This window comes from Trichomycterus rosablanca, chromosome 10, assembly GCF_030014385.1.
Source record: "Trichomycterus rosablanca isolate fTriRos1 chromosome 10, fTriRos1.hap1, whole genome shotgun sequence".
In the NCBI taxonomy this organism is placed as follows: Eukaryota; Metazoa; Chordata; class Actinopteri; order Siluriformes; family Trichomycteridae; genus Trichomycterus; species Trichomycterus rosablanca.
Genome location: NC_085997.1, coordinates 4,812,849 through 4,830,822, shown reverse-complemented (window position 1 = coordinate 4,830,822; position 17,974 = coordinate 4,812,849). Strand labels below are relative to the sequence as shown.

Below are 17,974 nucleotides of genomic sequence, written 5' to 3'. Positions count from 1 at the left end.
GCCGTGGTTTTATGTTTTTTGGATACAATCCGGGTTAGCACCCGAACATCCCTTTCAGACAGCTTCCTCTTGCGTCCACAGTTAATCCTGCTGGATGTGGTTTGTCCTTCTTGGTGGTATGCTGACATTACCCTGGATACCGTGGCTCTTGATACATCACAAAGACTTGCTGTCTTGGTCACAGATGCGCCAGCAAGACGTGCACCAACAATTGGTCCTCTTTTGAACTCTGGTATGTCACCCATAATGTTGTGTGCATTGCAATATTTTGAGCAAAACTGTGCTCTTACCCTGCTAATTGAACCTTCACACTCTGCTCTTACTGGTGCAATGTGCAATTAATGAAGATTGGCCACCAGACTGGTCCAATTTAGCCATGAAACCTCCCACACTAAAATGACAGGTGTTTCAGTTATTTTGTCCAACCCCTGTATATACAGTGTATCACAAAAGTGAGTACACCCCTCACATTTCTGCAAATATTTCATTATAGCTTTTCATGGGACAACACTATAGACATGAAACTTGGATATAACTTAGAGTAGTCAGTGTACAACTTGTATAGCAGTGTAGATTTACTGTCTTCTAAAAATAACTCAACACACAGCCATTAATGTCTAAATAGCTGGCAACATAAGTGAGTACACCCCACAGTGAACATGTCCAAATTGTGCCCAAATGTGTCGTTGTCCCTCCCTGGTGTCATGTGTCAAGGTCCCAGGTGTAAATGGGGAGCAGGGCTGTTAAATTTGGTGTTTTGGGTACAATTCTCTCATACTGGCCACTGGATATTTAACATGGCACCTCATGGCAAAGAACTCTCTGAGGATGTGAGAAATAGAATTGTTGCTCTCCACAAAGATGGCCTGGGCTATAAGAAGATTGCTAACACCCTGAAACTGAGCTACAGCATGGTGGCCAAGGTCATACAGCGGTTTTCCAGGACAGGTTCCACTCGGAACAGGCTTCGCCAGGGTCGACCAAAGAAGTTGAGTCCACGTGTTCGGCGTCATATCCAGAGGTTGGCTTTAAAAAATAGACACATGAGTGCTGCCAGCATTGCTGCAGAGGTTGAAGACGTGGGAGGTCAGCCTGTCAGTGCTCAGACCATACGCCGCACACTGCATCAACTCGGTCTGCATGGTCGTCATCCCAGAAGGAAGCTGACGCACAAGAAAGCCCACAAACAGTTTGCTGAAGACAAGCAGTCCAAGAACATGGATTACTGGAATGCCCTGTGGTCTGACGAGACCAAGATAAACTTGTTTGGCTCAGATGGTGTCCAGCATGTGTGGCGGCGCCCTGGTGAGAAGTACCAAGACAACTGTATCTTGCCTACAGTCAAGCATGGTGGTGGTAGCATCATGGTCTTGGGCTGCATGAGTGTTGCTGGCACTGGGGAGCTGCAGTTCATTGAGGGAAACATGAATTCCAACATGTACTGTGACATTCTGAAACAGAGCATGATCCCCTCCCTTAGAAAACTGGGCCTCATGGCAGTTTTCCAACAGGATAACGACCCCAAACACAACCTCCAAGATGACAACTGCCTTGCTGAGGAAGCTGAAGGTAAAGGTGATGGACTAAACCCAATTGAGCACCTGTGGCGCATCCTCAAGTGGAAGGTGGAGGAGTTCAAGGTGTCTAACATCCACCAGCTCCGTGATGTCATCATGGAGGAGTGGAAGAGGATTCCAGTAGCAACCTGTGCAGCTCTGGTGAATTTCATGCACAGGAGGGTTAAGGCAGTGCTGGATAATAATGGTGGTCACACAAAATATTGACACTTTGGGCACAATTTGGACATGTTCACTGTGGGGTGTACTCACTTATGTTGCCAGCCATTTAGACATTAATGGCTGTGTATTGAGTTATTTTCAGAAGACAGTAAATCTACACTGCTATACAAGTTGTACACTGACTACTCTAAGTTATATCCAAGTTTTAGTTCTACAACCCCTGGCAAAAATTATGGAATCACCACTCTTGGAAGATGTTCTTTCAATTGTTTAATTTTGTAGAAAAAAAATAAATCACAGACATGCCACAAAACTATCATTTCTCAAACTGTCAACCCTCTGGCATTAAGAAACAATAAAAAAAGAAACAAATATAATAGTTGTGGTCAGTCACAATTGCTTTTTTTTTAGATCAAGTAGAGGAAAAAATATGGAATCACTCAAATCTGAGGAAAAAATTATGGAATCATTAGAAAACACTGCACCATTATTACTTTGTTGCACCACCTCTGGCTTTTATAATGGTTTAAACTCTCTGAGGCATGGAGTTAACTAATGACAAACAGTATTCTTCATCAATCTGCCTTCAACTGTCTCTTATTGCTGTTGCCAGATCAGCTTTGCAGGTTGGAACCTTGTCATTGACCATTTTCTTCAATTTCCACCAGAGATTTTCAAATGGATTGAGATCCGGACTATTTGCAGGCCATGCCATTGACATTATATGTTTTCTTGAAGGAAAGTTTTCACGTCCTTTGCCCTATGGCAAGATGCATTATCATCTTGAAAAATGAAGTCATCATCACCAAACATCCTTTCAACTGATGGAATAAGAGAAGCGTCCAAAATTTCAATGTGGACTTTGGCATTTATTGAAGACCATCTCCCCTGTGCCTTTACCTGACATGCAGGCCCATATCATCAACAACTGTGGAAATTAACATGTTTTCTTTAGGCAGTTATCTTCATAAATTTCATTGGACAGACACCAAACAAAAGTTCCAGCATCATCACCTTGCCCAATGCAGATTCGCGATTCATCACTGAAGATCACTTTCATCCAGTCACCCACAGTCCACGATTGCTTTTCTTTAGCCTACTTTAACCTTGTTCTTTTCTTTTTAGGTGTTAATGATGGCTTTTGTTTGGCTTTTCTGTATGTAAATCCCATTTCTTTTAGGTGATTTCTTACAGTTCAGTCACAGACATTGACTCCACTTTCCGGCCACTTGTTTCTCATTTGTTTTGTTGTGCATTTTCTGTTTTCAAGACATATTGCTTTAAGTTTTCTATCTTGATGCTTTGATGTCTTACTTGGTCTACCAGTATGCTTCCCTTTTACAACCTTCCCATTTTGTTTGTACTTGGTCCAGATTTTAAACACAGCTTACTGGGAACAACCAACATCTTTTGCGACATTCCACAATGATTTATCTTCTTGAAGGAGTTTTATAATCCTCTCATTTGTTTCAACTGACATATCTTGTGTTGGAACCACGATTCATGACAATCTGCTTTGTGCAACAGCTCTCCGAGGTGTAAGCACTCTTTTTAAACTGAAGAATAATTAGCAAATCTAATCTGCTGCAGATGTTTTGTTTTTAAACTGCAAATGACAGAGTGATTCCATAATTTTTTCCTCAGATTTGAGTGATTCCATATTTTTTTCCTCTACTTGATCTAAAAAAAGCAATTGTGACTGACCACAACTATTATATTTGTTTCTTTTTTTTATTGTTTCTTAATGCCAGAAGGTTGACATTTTGAAAAATGATAGTTTTGTGGCATGTCTGTGATTTTTTTTTTTTTTTTACAAAATTAAACAATTGACAGAACATCTTCCAAGAGTGGTGATTCCATAATATAGTGTTGTCCCATGAAAAGATCTAATAAAATATTTGCAGAAATGTGAGGGGTGTACTCACTTTTGTGATACACTGTATATATATATATTTATTTATTTATTATTTATTTATTTATTTTTTTCTCTAAATAAAGTTACTTCAATTAAATCTCATTTCTCTCCGGTGTGAGATTAAGCTAATACATCAAAAGGTGAATTTTCCTATAACCTTCTGTACCCGTCATTACCAGGCTTGTCAATAATTGTAGAGGGGACTCTATATTAAACCGTATATTAGATCTGTGCTACTAGAATGTCTCTGGGAGGAATTAGGCGTTCGCCCGTATAGGATTAATGTACGACAGATAATATTTGGGAGGATGCAATACAACAAGACAGCATAAAACAAGATACATTTATCACCAGCGATGGAGGAGGAAAATGGTCCCAACTGCTAAAGTAATCCTTTTATAAGCTCATTGTAAGCGCCTTTGTACTCTGGTCTTCGCTGGAACTGTGCACGCTGGTCGGAAGCTTAATTGTATTGCAGCTGCGGCACGGAGTCCTGAGAAATCAAATAGCTCGGTGCTCCACATAAATCATCAGCTGCTGCGTGGAGAAGTAATAACTAGAGATGCCCAGAACAGCTTTAACTAGATTGCTTGTGTAATGCTGGCGATTATTATCAGGACTGTTCCGCGAGGTAATTCATCATTCGGTTTTAATCCACGGGAGCTAAAAGCACGAATATCACGGATGTGAATGTCTGTGAATACTGAATCACACATCGTTCATGGAATTATGCATTACAGTGCAGATACGTATTTGTTCTTTAAGAGCAATGAGACTGTTGTGTATGTATATGTAAATACTGAACGCTGTACACCTTGTTTCTACACACATTGTCCATTTTATCAGCTCCTCTAACCATATAGAAGCACTTTGTGGTTCTACAATTACTGACTGCAGTCCATCTGTTTCTCTGCATGCTTTGTTAGCCCCCTTTCATGCTGTTCTTCAATGGTCAGGACCCCCACAGGGGTGTGTGTTGTGCTGGTATGAGTGGATCAGACACAGCAGCGCTGAAGTCGTTTTTAAACACCTCACTGTCACTGCTGGACTGAGAATCGTCCACCAACCAAAAATATCCAGCCAACAGCGCCCCGTGGGCAGCATCCTGTGACCACTGATGAAGGTCTAGAAGATGACCAACTCAATGGATGAGCACCAGTAAATGACTTCACATCTACAAGGTGGACCAACTAGGTAGGAGTGTCTAATAGAGTGGACAGTGAGTGGACACGGTATTTAAAAACTCCAGCAGCGCTGCTGTGTCTGATCCACTCATACCAGCACATGTCAGTGTCAGCGCAGTGCTGAGAATGATCCACCACCTAAATAATACCTGCTCTGTAGTGGTCCTGTGGGGGTCCTGACCATTGAAGAACAGGGTGAAAAGGGGCTAATAATGCGTGCAGAGAAACAGATGGGCTACAATCAGTTGTAGAACTACAAAGTGCTTCTATATGGTAAGTGGAGCTGATAAAATGGACAGTGAGAGTAGAAACAAGGAGGTTGTTTTAATGTTATGGCTGATCGGTGTAAGGGTAAGGCTTTCAGGACTCACTGTTTAAGTAGCAGCATCATTTCCTCGTATTTCTGCATGACGTTTTCACCGTCCACTGATTCCAAACACCTGCAGACATGCAAAAATATTATTATTATTTAAAATATAAATAGGGCCCTACTACAATCACGGGGAAAATGTGCTCAATTTTACGGCTAAACACAAACCTTGGCTCATTTCATGGTCCGTGAATTAGGTAGGGCCTTATATAATACAAAAATAGTTATTTATAAAATATAAAAAAGTAATCAACAAGTATTTCTCGACTAATAGTATATGGACATCCATACATTGCAATAGTGTGACGTATTCGTGTCAATCACAAATCATGTAAAACAGTCTCAGACCATTGTTCTTCCTCCACCAAACTTCACAGTTACTATGCACCCGCCCGGCACCTGCAAAATTCTTACCATATTTAAGGAAAACGTTTACATTTCTGATATTAAGCAGCTAAATTTGAGGTTGGGAGGAGCAATGCCACCGTGCACTGGATACCATGCAGTGCTAAGCTGCATAAACGACCCAAACTAGCGGAAAACCTGGTGCTACATTAAGAAGCATTTGCGTGTGTGTGGGATTTCAGACAGGATTAGCTTGTCCGTGGTTCATGCTAGTTAGTTGATGTCCATTGTTCCTTGTTTGCCATGTTCATTGTTTATTCTCTGCTTAGTATTAGCTTAGCATAGTCAATAGCTTTCATAGTTTAGTGGTTAGAGTAGTTTAGTTTAGGGACCTGTTATACAGTATCTTAATCCATTAGCATAGCATAGCATAGCATAGCATAGAATTAGCTACTGTTCACACACTATTGTTCATGCTCTTGTATTAGTGTGTGTGTGTGTGTGTGTACATAGTATATATACACAATTATACACAAGTGCCTGCAGCAGACAAACTTGGCCACTAGTCTGTTGTGTGGGAAAAGACCGGACTAAAAAGGTGGTGGGGTCTTCAAGGCTGTGTAAGGACCGTGGTTAGTAGCTCGAGGTGCCTGTACAGAAGTGAAATGTGTTACTCTCCATGCGTGAGAAGTATGGAAGACATACCCTCCTCAGATGTGATCAGGGTCCCCAGCAGTGGAAGACTAATTGAAAAACTTCAAGGACACTCACGGATAGGCAATGTAGCGGAAGTTGTTGTAGATCTGGAGTCGTTCCTGCATTTGCTGGACCCATTTCAGTCCACCCGCTACCGCCGGCATGTTCCGGTTTACTGGGGTGTAACCTAGAACAGCAGTGCCACATCATCTAAATATCATTAAGTATATTATTAAAAAAGGGTTCTGTTTTTAATTTGAAACAGCACGAGCGTCTCACCCAGATGCTCCTCGGCCTGTAGGTGTTTTTTATAGAGTTCCTTGCAGCAGTCGAGCTCCTTGTCAAACATGTCTATGAGCGTGGGGTATCTCTTGTGAGCGTCGGCTGCTATCAGGGGACGTTCCAGCAGACCGCCGAACATGTCTAGGACCTGCCAAGGAGTGACAGTGACAAAGACAAAGCTGAAATGTGTTATTAATTCATGGCTTATCAGTGTATTCGACATTACGTTTAATGACTTTTAGGGTAGATGGGAGGAAACCAGAGTACCTCAAAGAAATGCAACATAAAGTGTAATATTTATAAAACTGTTACTTACCTTGAAGGCGTGTTCCAGGCCGGAAGCGTCATCAAACGTATGACCGAAAATGGCACCAAGGCGTTGATCTGTATCCTCCACCCTCGAATTAAACTTAGCAAAATCGGCCTCGAACTCCTGAAAAAGAGGACATGAACATCAACCCCCCTGTCCACACAGTGCTGGACCTTTACCAGTTTTCTAAGCGTGGCCCGCGTACCGAATTGTCGACGTCCAGGCAGTCGTAGGATTTCTCTGTGAACGTTTTGTAGTTCTCCAGGAATTCTTCATGCAAAGACAGAAGCTGCTGACTGAGGGATCGTCCACGGATGCCTCCAAACTCCAGCTTCTCCAGTTTCATCATGTCCACCACGGTCAGTAGTAACGTCTGCGGGCAATCGAATAAACAGCAAAGATTTATAATATGTATGAATTCTAGTTCATATGTTAAAGTGAAAGCAAAATGAATACAATTTACAAACTACATAGATTACATTGACATTTCATTTTTATGCACTGTACATACTGTACATACTTTATGGACAAAAGTATTGGGACACCCATTCTAGTTAATAATATATACATTAATACATTAATTGCAGTTTTCTTGTCCGACATTATTGTCCAGCCATACAATTGCTCTTTTGACTGAATGGTCACAAATTCCCACAGACATACTTCAAAGTCTTGTGAGAAGCCTTCTCAGAAAAGTGGTTGTTGATATAAGTGAAAAGATCACACACTAGTCACTGTATTTATAGTGTGTATATACTGTACTGTATATATATAATTTAGTCAGCCACTGATTGTGCAAGTTCTCCTACTTAGAAAGATGAGAGAGGTCTGTAATTTTCATCATAGGTTCACTTCAACTATGAGAGACAAAATGAGAAAAAAAAATCCAGGAAATCACATTGTAGGATTTTTAAAGAATTTATTTGTAAATTATGGTGGAAAATAAGTATTTGGTCAATAACAAAAGTTCAACTCAATACTTTGTAACATAACCTTTGTTGGCAATGACAGAGGTCAAACGTTTCCTGTAAGTCTTCACCAGGTTTGCACACACTGTAGCTGGTATTTTGGCCCATTCCTCCATGCAGATCTCCTCTAGAGCAGTGATGTTTTGGGGCTGTCGCTGGGCAACACGGACTCCACAAATGTTCTATGGGGTTGAGGTCTGGAGACTGGCTAGGCCACTCCAGGACCTTGAAATGTTTTTTACGGAGCCACTCCTTCATTGCCTGAGCGGTGTGTTTGGGATCATTGTCATGCTGGAAGACCCAGCCACGTTCCATCTTCAATGCTCTCACTGATGGAAGGAGGTTTTGGCTTAAAATCTCACAATACATGCCCCGTTCATTCTTCCCTTAACACGGATCAGTCGTCCTGTCCCCTTTGCAGAAAAACAGCCCCAAAGCATGATGTTTCCACCCCCATGCTTCACAGTAGGTATGGTGTTCTTGGGATGCAACTCAGCATTCTTCTTCCTCCAAACACGACGAGTTGAGTTTTTACCAAAAAGTTCCATTTTGGTTTCATCTGACCACATGATATTCTCCCAATCCTCTTCTGGATCATCCATATGCTCTCTGGCAAACTTCAGACGGGCCTGGACATGTACTGGCTTAAGCAGGGGGACACGCCTGGCACTGCAGGATTTGAGTCCCTCTCGGCGTAGTGTGTTACTGATGGTAGCCTTTGTTACTTTGGTCCCAGCTCTCTGCAGGTCATTCATCAGAAGAGCTTCTTAAAGAAGAAGTTACAGGTCTGTGAGAGCCAGAAATCTTGCTTGTTTGTGGGTGACCAAATACTTATTTTCCACCATAATTTACAAATAAATTCTTTAAAAATCCTTTTTTTTTCTCATTTTGTCTCATAGTTGAAGTGTACCTATAATGAAAATTACAGACCTCTCTCATCTTTCTAAGTAGGAGAACTTGCACAATCAGTGGCTGACTAAATACTTTTTGGCCCCACTGTATATATATATATATATATATATGTGTGTGTGTGTGTGTGTGTGTGTGTGTGTGTGTGTGTGTGTGTATAAATGTATATGTGTATACAGTATATATACTGTATATATTAGGGCTGTCGAAGTTAACGCGATAATAACGCATTAACGCAATCTCAATTTAACGCAATTTAAAAAAATAGTGCCGTTAACGCAAATTCTATTTGGCCCTGCGAGTCATCCGTAGTTCATGTTGAGACTTGACCGTGCACCTACGTTTTAACGTCGGACTTGCCACCGTTTGTTTCATTTGCGGTTTGTTAACATAATGTAACCGAGCATTGTAGTGATGCACTTGCTTAATAAAGAAATAAATACACGGTATATTCACAAGTTGTCGGGAGCAGAACACTTTATTACTTCTTCTGTTACGGTACCGAATAGCAAACAGCTAGAGTTATACCGTTAGCCAAGCATGCTATTCCATGCACTATGGAAGCCCCAAAGGGTCAAAACACACTCACAATGTTTGCTAATGGAGAAATTTTTACCTACAATCTGACATTTATACGAAGTCAAGGGTCTCTGCTGGATAGTATTACTGCCTAGTATGTTAGTGAATAAAACTCCCTTACAGTTTTCTCTTGTCCCAGCAGTTTTTAACATAAGTACATTTAGCATAAAATGTGTTCACCATTTTAATTGTAACATTTCACTTAAAAATCCTTGTTTTCTATAACATTTACACAGATTTTTTTTTATGCGATTAATCGCGATTAACTATATGAAATTCTGAGATTAATCGTGATTAAAATTTTTAATCGTTTGACAGCCCTAATATATATATATATGTATATGTATGTATGTATATATACATATATGTATATGTATGTATGTATATATACATATATGTGTGTGTATGTGTGTGTGTGGGTACATCCATATATAGTGTCCTTGTGTGTGTGTATATATATATATATATATATATATGTATTTGTGTGCATGTATAAATGTATATGTGTATATATATATATATATATATGTGTGTGTGTGTGTGTGTGTGCGTGTGCAGCACACATAATTGCAGCATTCGGCATCCCCACCCTCAGATGAGCCAATCACTGTGCGTACAACTCGCAAATTTGTGGACAGTGATTGGATGCAATTATGACCTCTGCTGGCTGATCAATGGTGCCTGCACAGAGACGGGGAATAATGGGGATCAGTATGTGACTCTACGTACGCTATACGGATCTCCATATGAACCCGCATTAAGCAGGTAAAAAGGAAGGGGGGTGTTAGTCAGGGCTCTCCTCGGTCAGGAGTAGAAGTCAGCAGTAGTAGAGAGGTAATCGGATATGACTAAATTGAAAGGAAAATGGGGAAAAAATGACTCTTATTTACTTCAATCATTTTCAGTCGTTGAATAAATCGGTCCAGCCCGGCGAACACCAAGAAAGGAGAGAAGTCCCAGGGTTTGACCTCCATCCCGCTCCTCCGGTACAGACCCAAGCTGTTTGTTTTGTCCTCGTAGATGTTTTTGAAATGTGTAAGCACATCCAGGGTGCTCTGCACTTGCCCCAGACTTTCCATCACATCGCCTTTCAGGATGTCCTCCGGGTTCAGATTGTTCCTTACCTTAATAAGAACAAGAACGATATTCACTTACGAAGTATGCAAAACATCTTAATTTGGTCAATACAACCTTTCGTGAACATACCTGCTGGATGAGGAGGTTGCAGATCTCCTGTAGGAGGACAATCACCCGGGCTGGGGTGTTGTAGTATTTGGAGTTAGCCCACACCAGACACACGGTGTGCATGAGAGCAGCAATTCGTGGCTTGACCTCAGTGAAATCGGCGTTTTCCAAATCTTCTATCAGTCGCTCTAGGGGTTTTAGGTATAGATTGATGTCCTTTGCTTCCTCGAGAGCTATAAGAGAAAAAACAAAGAACCAATTGTGTGGGTGATCAGGCTCAGTTTAATCGGTACCTTTCATGAGGGTTATTAGGATCGATCGTGTTAAAACAGCCCTGATGTGGCCCTGATATTCCGCTAGCAAATATGGGCAAAGACTGGCCTGAAATATGGGCAAAGACTGGCCTGAAATATGGGCAAAGACTGGCCTCACATATGGGCAAAGACTGGCCTCAAATATGGGCAAAGACTGGCCTCAAATATGGGCAAAGACTGGCCTCAAATATGGTCAAAGACTGGCCTGACATGTGGGCAAAGACTTGCCTGAAATAGGGGCAAAGACTGGCCTGACATGTGGGCAAAGACTGGCCTGAAATAGGGGCAAAGACTAGCCTCAAATATGGGCAAAGACTGGCCTGAAATATGGGCAAAGACTGGCCTGAAATATGGGCAAAGACTGGCCTCAAGTATGGGCAAAGACTGGCCTCACATGTGGGCAAAGACTGGCCTGAAATATGGGCAAAGACTGGCCTCAAATATGGGCAAAGACTGGCCTCACATGTGGGCAAAGACTGGCCTCAAATATGGGCAAAGACTGGCCTGAAATATGGGCAAAGACTGGCCTGAAATATGGGCAAAGACTGGCCTCAAATATGGTCAAAGACTGGCCTGAAATATGGGCAAAGACTGGCCTGAAATATGGGCAAAGACTGGCCTGAAATATGGGCAAAGACTGGCCTGAAATATGGGCAAAGACTGGCCTGAAATATGGGCAAAGACTAGCCTGAAATATGGGCAAAGACTGGCCTCAAATATGGTCAAAGACTGGTCTCAAATATGGGCAAAGACTGGCCTGAAATATGGGCAAAGACTGGCCTGAAATATGGGCAAAGACTGGCCTGAAATATGGGCAAAGACTGGCCTGAAATATGGGCAAAGACTTGCCTGAAATATGGGCAAAGACTGGCCTGAAATATGGGCAAAGACTGGCCTGAAATATGGGCAAAGACTGGCCTCAAATATGGGCAAAGACTGGCCTCAAATATGGGCAAAGACTGGGGGTCCCAAATAAGGGGAAATAAATTAAATAGTACTAAAAAAAAAGAAAGGAAACATCTGGCAACCCTGCTTATATTCAGCATCACTCAATCACTTTCTTAACTGCTTATCCAATTAGGGTCGTGGGGGGGGGGGTGCTGGAGCCTATCCCAGCTTTTCAGTGGGCGCAAGGCACACAGTAACACCCAGGGCAGGGTGCCAGTTCATCGCAGGACAGACACACTTACACACACACATTCACCTATAGGGTAATTCAGTGTCTCCAATGAACCTGACTGGGGACCGCCCCTCCTGGGGATCGAACCCAGGACCTTCTTGCTGTGAGGCGACTGTGCTACCCACCGAGCCACCGTGCCACCCACAAGCACCAATGTAGTCCAAATTTAAATCTAAAACGTACACATACCTTCATTGACGTCCTTCAGCATGTTTCTAAAGGCGGGGTAGTAGCTACTTTCTACTGCATCCAGAAGCTCGGCCATTTTTGCCACTGTGGAAGACTTAAACTGGTCGTGTGTGCACTTTAGGTCGGCATATCTGGTGATAAAATCCACAGAAAATAAAAAGATTATATCTGCTAAACAAATACATTTAGTATTTATGATACGAGACTAGTGCGCTGACCTGTTCTTCCAGAAGTTCAGCTCCTCGTGAGGCATGGGGTTTTTGCCCTTGAGCAGTGGCTCGGATGAATCTCTCTGGAGGACCTTGTGTATCTGATGGCTCCATTCGATCACCACGGACTCGATGGAGTGGATGATGCTCTTGTCCACAACGTCTCCCCTGTGGCATGGAGGAATCGGGCTGGTTTTGTATGTCTTACGACATGGCAGCATTGATTCATTTGCCACTGCTGCATTTTTTTCCCCTTGTTTTTCTTAATAATTTTTTATTATATTTATTATAAGTAGTAGTAGTAGTATTGTGTATTTACATTTTATTTATTTATTTTTATTTATTTATTTATTTATTTATTTAATTTTTTCAATCATCCTCTCACTAATGCTGGTCCCTGCTCCTGATTGGGGAGGACGAGGCTGCTCCACGCCCCCTCCGACATGTGCACAGCAATCGAACATCTTATCACCTACACTTGATGAGTGCAGTGCAGTACAGCGCTGTGTACGGAGAGCCACACCCTCTACCGCACTCCTTTCCCATCTCCGTGCAGGCGCCACCAACCAGCCAGCAGAGGTCGCACTATCGCACTAGTCTGAGAGAGAGTCCCCATCCGGCTTAATCCCACCCCTATCTGAACAACAGGCCAATCGTCGTTCATGTGGCCGCTCAGCCTCAGCCAGCAGGCAGAGCCGAGATTTGAATGATGAACAGCGTGTGTTTTTACCGCTGCACCACTTGAGCGGCCTTTATTTCATTTATTTATTTTTTTATTTATTATTATTATTTTATTGCTGCATTTTTTGCTATTTACTCAACAATTTTTATTTATTTATTTATTTATTTATTCATTATTATTATTATTATTATTATTATAATTATTATTATTTTATTTATTATTATTTTTAATAATATTTTTTGCTGCATTTCTTTCCTTTTTAATCAATAATTTTTTTTGGTTTAAGATGCTGTTAGGTTCTTTAAGTACATTTAATTGTGCTTGAGTTTCTTCATGTTCATTGCTCAACAGTTCTATAGCACAGTACTTTACACCACGTCATCCGACGCTTGGTATCGGACGTAGTGATCGATGGCTTGTGCCAGGCAGCAATTATTGGAACTCCAGATTACCAGATGTGTGCTGATGTTGCCTCCTGGGGCAGGTTGGAACTGAGGCCTTACTGAACCCGTGACCCCAAGCTAAACTTGAATGGTATGTCTCTTTGCTAATGAACTGTTGTTGCTCCTAGATGTTTCCACAGCACATCACTTGTACTGTAGGTGACTGAGGCAACTTAGAAAGGGACCAACGTTATTATGATTTAAAATAAAAAAAACATATTTACTTACCATTTATCTCCTTCAGAAGCTATTTGTTCGATCCTCTCTGATCCTGGAGGAAGAGGAAGAAAGGTTTTGCCTTTGACTTGCCCAGAGATCACGAGCACGCTGGATTTCAGGACGTGGATGTGTCGCCTCAGGTCCTGAGACATGACTTGTGGCCATTGACGCTGGTTTTGGTTGTTGAGCAGTACTGGAAGCACAACCTACAGTGTTACAGGAATAAGTACAGTAGTTATTAGAACAACAACTTTGGCTTTATGAATGCCCTAGGTCTTGGTCTCAGTGGAACTTATTTAGGGCTCAGTGTTAGGACTTCACTAATTCAGGAGAACAGCTTGTGCTGGTCAGGATTCATTGAAGAGACAGGTCCTGCATGTGTGTTTGGAGACCAGACACACCCATCTGTGATTCCTCCTGGTGAAAGATCATGTTCACTCATGTAGAGTGCAAACCACAACGACTTAAAGACTCTTGATTATAAGAAATCAAATCATCTGCGCCTCCATGCCCCCTCTGCCAGCCATATTCAGTTCCAATTGACAATGCCTTGTCAGTGTTTGACTGACTACAACTGAGCTATAATGTCTGGATTCTCTGTGTCCATATAAATAAGACTAGTTTGACTGCACCCATCTGTGATCAGGTCCACCTGTCATGGAGATCAGCAGGGGGGCACGGAATAGAACCACGCCCTTCTGCTTTGCCATTTTGGCCAGCAGAGGTGGCATGGAGGTGCAGATGATTTGATGTGTCGGTTCCTTTTAATTAACAGTCGCTGATTTATTATGGTTTCATTCTCACAGAGCTGCCAGTTTCTCTGTTGCATCTTCTCTTGGAACCAGCTGGTGTCATGGCACTTTTTGACCATCAGGATCTGACCTGAATGGGCAAGCTGACCCAAAGGAGACGTTTGGATCCACAACGTGTGCAGACTGCGCCAATCGGTGTAGTGTGGTGCCACTTGCTCAGCACAATTCCTGTGACACTGTCAAAGGTCAGTCGAGCTTCACATCGCCTTCACATCACTTCGTAATAGGTGTGGGCAAACTAGCCCTATTTATATGAGCACACATTTTAACTACTGTAGTCTGAACTTAAATGATATGAACCAATAAAGAACCAATAAATGAATGATGTTAGTTTCTGTATGTGTATTTTAACCCTGCATATATTTATATAAAATATATAATGCGGTAGGTGGATTGGTTACACTTAATTGGTTCTTGATGTGAAAATCCAATGCTGTTAATACCAGTGTGTACGTGCTTATTAAACACAACAGAGTCGGAATTAATGCGACTAATTTAAATGCTGCACTAATAATCAGAAGGTCGCTGGTTCAAGCCCCACCACTGCCAGGTTGCTGTTGCTGCTGAGGGTCCTCGACCCTCAACTGCTCAGACTGTATACTATTGTAAGCACCTGCTACAAGTGTATGGCTTAATCCCAAATCTCACTTACACACATAGTGCACTACATAGCGCATGAAAACTGTATATGTTATACCCTCAGTAGTGCACCCTAAAAGGCAATAAGAAGCTATTTGAATTACATAGCAATAAGAAAATAATAATGAACAAAAAAATTAAATAATAAAAAAATTTAAATGAAATGAAAATAAAATGAAAATAAAATGAAAATAAAATGAAAATAAAATGAAAATAAAATGAAAATAAAATGAAAAAATTATTGAAAAGAAGGAAAAAATTTAGCTTTAAAAAAATAATAAACAAAAAAATTAAATAATAAAAAAAAAAAAAAAAATGAAAAAAAAAAAAATAGAATAAATAGAAATTATTAATAAATAATAATTAAAAATAACATGAAAATAAATAAAATAATAATAAATAATATAAATAATAATAAATAGAATAAATGAATATACAGTTTTAATTATTCAAAAACAATAATATCCAAATTTAACTGCTACAAGTGTATGGCTTAATCCCGAATCTCGCCCACTTACACATGTAGTGCACTACATAGTGCATGAAAACTGTACATGTTATACCCTCAGTAGTGCACCCTAAAAGGCAACAAGAAGCTTGAATTACATAGCAATAAGAAAATAATAATGAACAAATTAAATAATAAAAAAATGAAAATAAAATGAAAATAAATAAATAAAATGTAAATAATAAAAATAAATAGAATAAAAATTATTGAAAAAAAGGAAAAAATCTAGCAATAAGAAAATATTAATGAACAAAAAAATTAAATAATAAAAACATTAAAATAAAATGAAAATAAATAAATAAAATGTAAATAATACAAATAAATAGAATAAAAATTATTGAAAAGAAGGAAAAAATTTAGCAATAACAAAATAATAATGAACAAAAAAATTAAATAATAAAAACATTAAAATAAAATGAAAATAAATAAATAAAATGTAAATAATACAAATAAATAGAATAAAAATTATTGAAAAAAGGAAAAAATCTAGCAATAAGAAAATAATAATGAACAAAAAAATTAAATAATAAAAACATTAAAATATAATGAAAATAAATAAATAAAATGTAAATAATACAAATAAATAGAATAAAAATTATTGAAAAGAAGGAAAAAATTTAGCAATAAGGAAATAATAATGAACAAAAAAATTAAATAATAAAAACATTAAAATAAAATGAAAATAAATAAATAAAATGTAAATAATACAAATAAATAGAATAAAAATTATTGAAAAAAAGGAAAAAATTTAGCAATAAGAAAATAATAATGAACAAAAAAATTAAATAATAAAACATTAAAATAAAATGAAAATAAATAAATAAAATGTAAATAATACAAATAAATAGGATAAAAATTATTGAAAAGAAGGAAAAAAATTAGCAATAAGAAAATAATAATGAACAAAAAAATTAAATAATAAAAAAAAATTAATAAAATGTAAATAAATAAATAAAATGTTAATAATTAAAATAAATAGAATAAATAAAATAAAAATATAAAATATAAAAATATAAATAATAATAAATAGAATAAATGAATACACAATTTTAATTATTCGAAGACAATAAGATCCAAAATTAACTGCTACAAGTGTATGGCTTAATCCCAAATATTGCCCACTTACACACGTAGTGCACTACAAAGCGCACGAAAACTGTATATGTTATACCCTCAGTAGTGCACCCTAAAAGGCAACCAGAAGCTATTTGAATTACATCCAACGCTACGTAAAATTCGTAAAATGCGTAAGCGGTCTGTACGTGTGTATGTCGGAATTTTGCTTACCTTGCCCACTAAAGCGGAAAACTGTTCCAGGGGACTAAAAGACATTTCTCCGTACTTCACATTCTTCTTCATATTGTCAGAAGACAAAGCCGTCCGACTGCGTTTAATAAAATAAACAGCTTTGTTCTTCGTGGACGCGGATATGTCGTTGGCAGGTATCAGCTGTCCGTTGGAATTCAGATTCACGACCAGTGTTGTGTAGTCCGACGCGTCCAGAAAGTTTTGGATCGTTTGTTTCTGCTCCTCTACTGAGAGACATTTCTGCCAGCGGTCGTGTTTTACTCTTAAAGCATTCAGAACATATTCCTCAATCAAATTAAATCGTTTATCCAGAGCTGATGAGTCCTCGTCCATGTTTGCTGTGTTAGTACTGATGATTAGTGACTATAGTGTGAAGTCCATAGAAATCCGTTGCCCCCCCTGTAGCTCCATAGTAACCCAGTGTTTGCATTAATGAGCTTGTTGCTGAGGGACACGTCACTGTTTTAGCTGTTTCCTCTCACAGGTGGATGAACACACACTTTAATACCTGGTTACGAGTCTCTCCCACACATTTAAACACAATTCTGTCAATTAAAAAATTACTAATAAATACAGTGAATCCTAACAGTAAACCTAAAACTAAACTTACCTCCTAAACCTAGAACTTAATCCCAAAAATAAACACTACAGCATTAGCATAAATCTAAACTCTGACCTAAAGACTGACCTAAACTTAACCAAAATATAAATATAGGTAGATAATATTACACAAAGCTAGTGAGGTAAATATCTTGATTTATAGTGTTTTACACCAGTATATTGGATAGATAGATAGATAGATAGATAGATAGATAGATAGATAGATAGATAGATAGATAGATAGATAGACAGTTTTTTCCTGTAACGTTCAGAGAGTTTTTCCTTGCCACAGTTGCCCTTGGCTTGCTCATCAGGGGTTTTTGTATCTGTTGGTCCTGGATTTTGTAAAGTTGCTTTGAGACAATGTCTATTGTAAAAAGCGCTATATA

The 17,974-nt window shown here is 39.3% G+C and overlaps 1 protein-coding gene across 1 annotated transcript in view; it reads right to left on the bottom strand.

Moving 5' to 3' along the window:
* Positions 1-17,376, bottom strand: part of dnah9 (dynein, axonemal, heavy chain 9) — a 188,912-nt gene extending 171,536 nt beyond the window's left edge. Inside the window, exons 1-11 of the mRNA XM_063002787.1 lie at positions 16,965-17,376; positions 13,728-13,924; positions 12,384-12,542; positions 12,166-12,296; positions 10,504-10,715; positions 10,188-10,421; positions 7,047-7,214; positions 6,848-6,964; positions 6,529-6,679; positions 6,325-6,436; positions 5,210-5,278 (exon numbers count right to left, since the gene is read on the bottom strand). Of these exons, the coding sequence (XP_062858857.1) occupies positions 5,210-5,278; positions 6,325-6,436; positions 6,529-6,679; positions 6,848-6,964; positions 7,047-7,214; positions 10,188-10,421; positions 10,504-10,715; positions 12,166-12,296; positions 12,384-12,542; positions 13,728-13,924; positions 16,965-17,318 (1,904 nt within the window). The 5' untranslated portion in view covers positions 17,319-17,376. The remainder of the gene's footprint in view (positions 1-5,209; positions 5,279-6,324; positions 6,437-6,528; positions 6,680-6,847; positions 6,965-7,046; positions 7,215-10,187; positions 10,422-10,503; positions 10,716-12,165; positions 12,297-12,383; positions 12,543-13,727; positions 13,925-16,964) is intronic.
* Between the last annotated feature and the right edge of the window lie 598 nt (positions 17,377-17,974).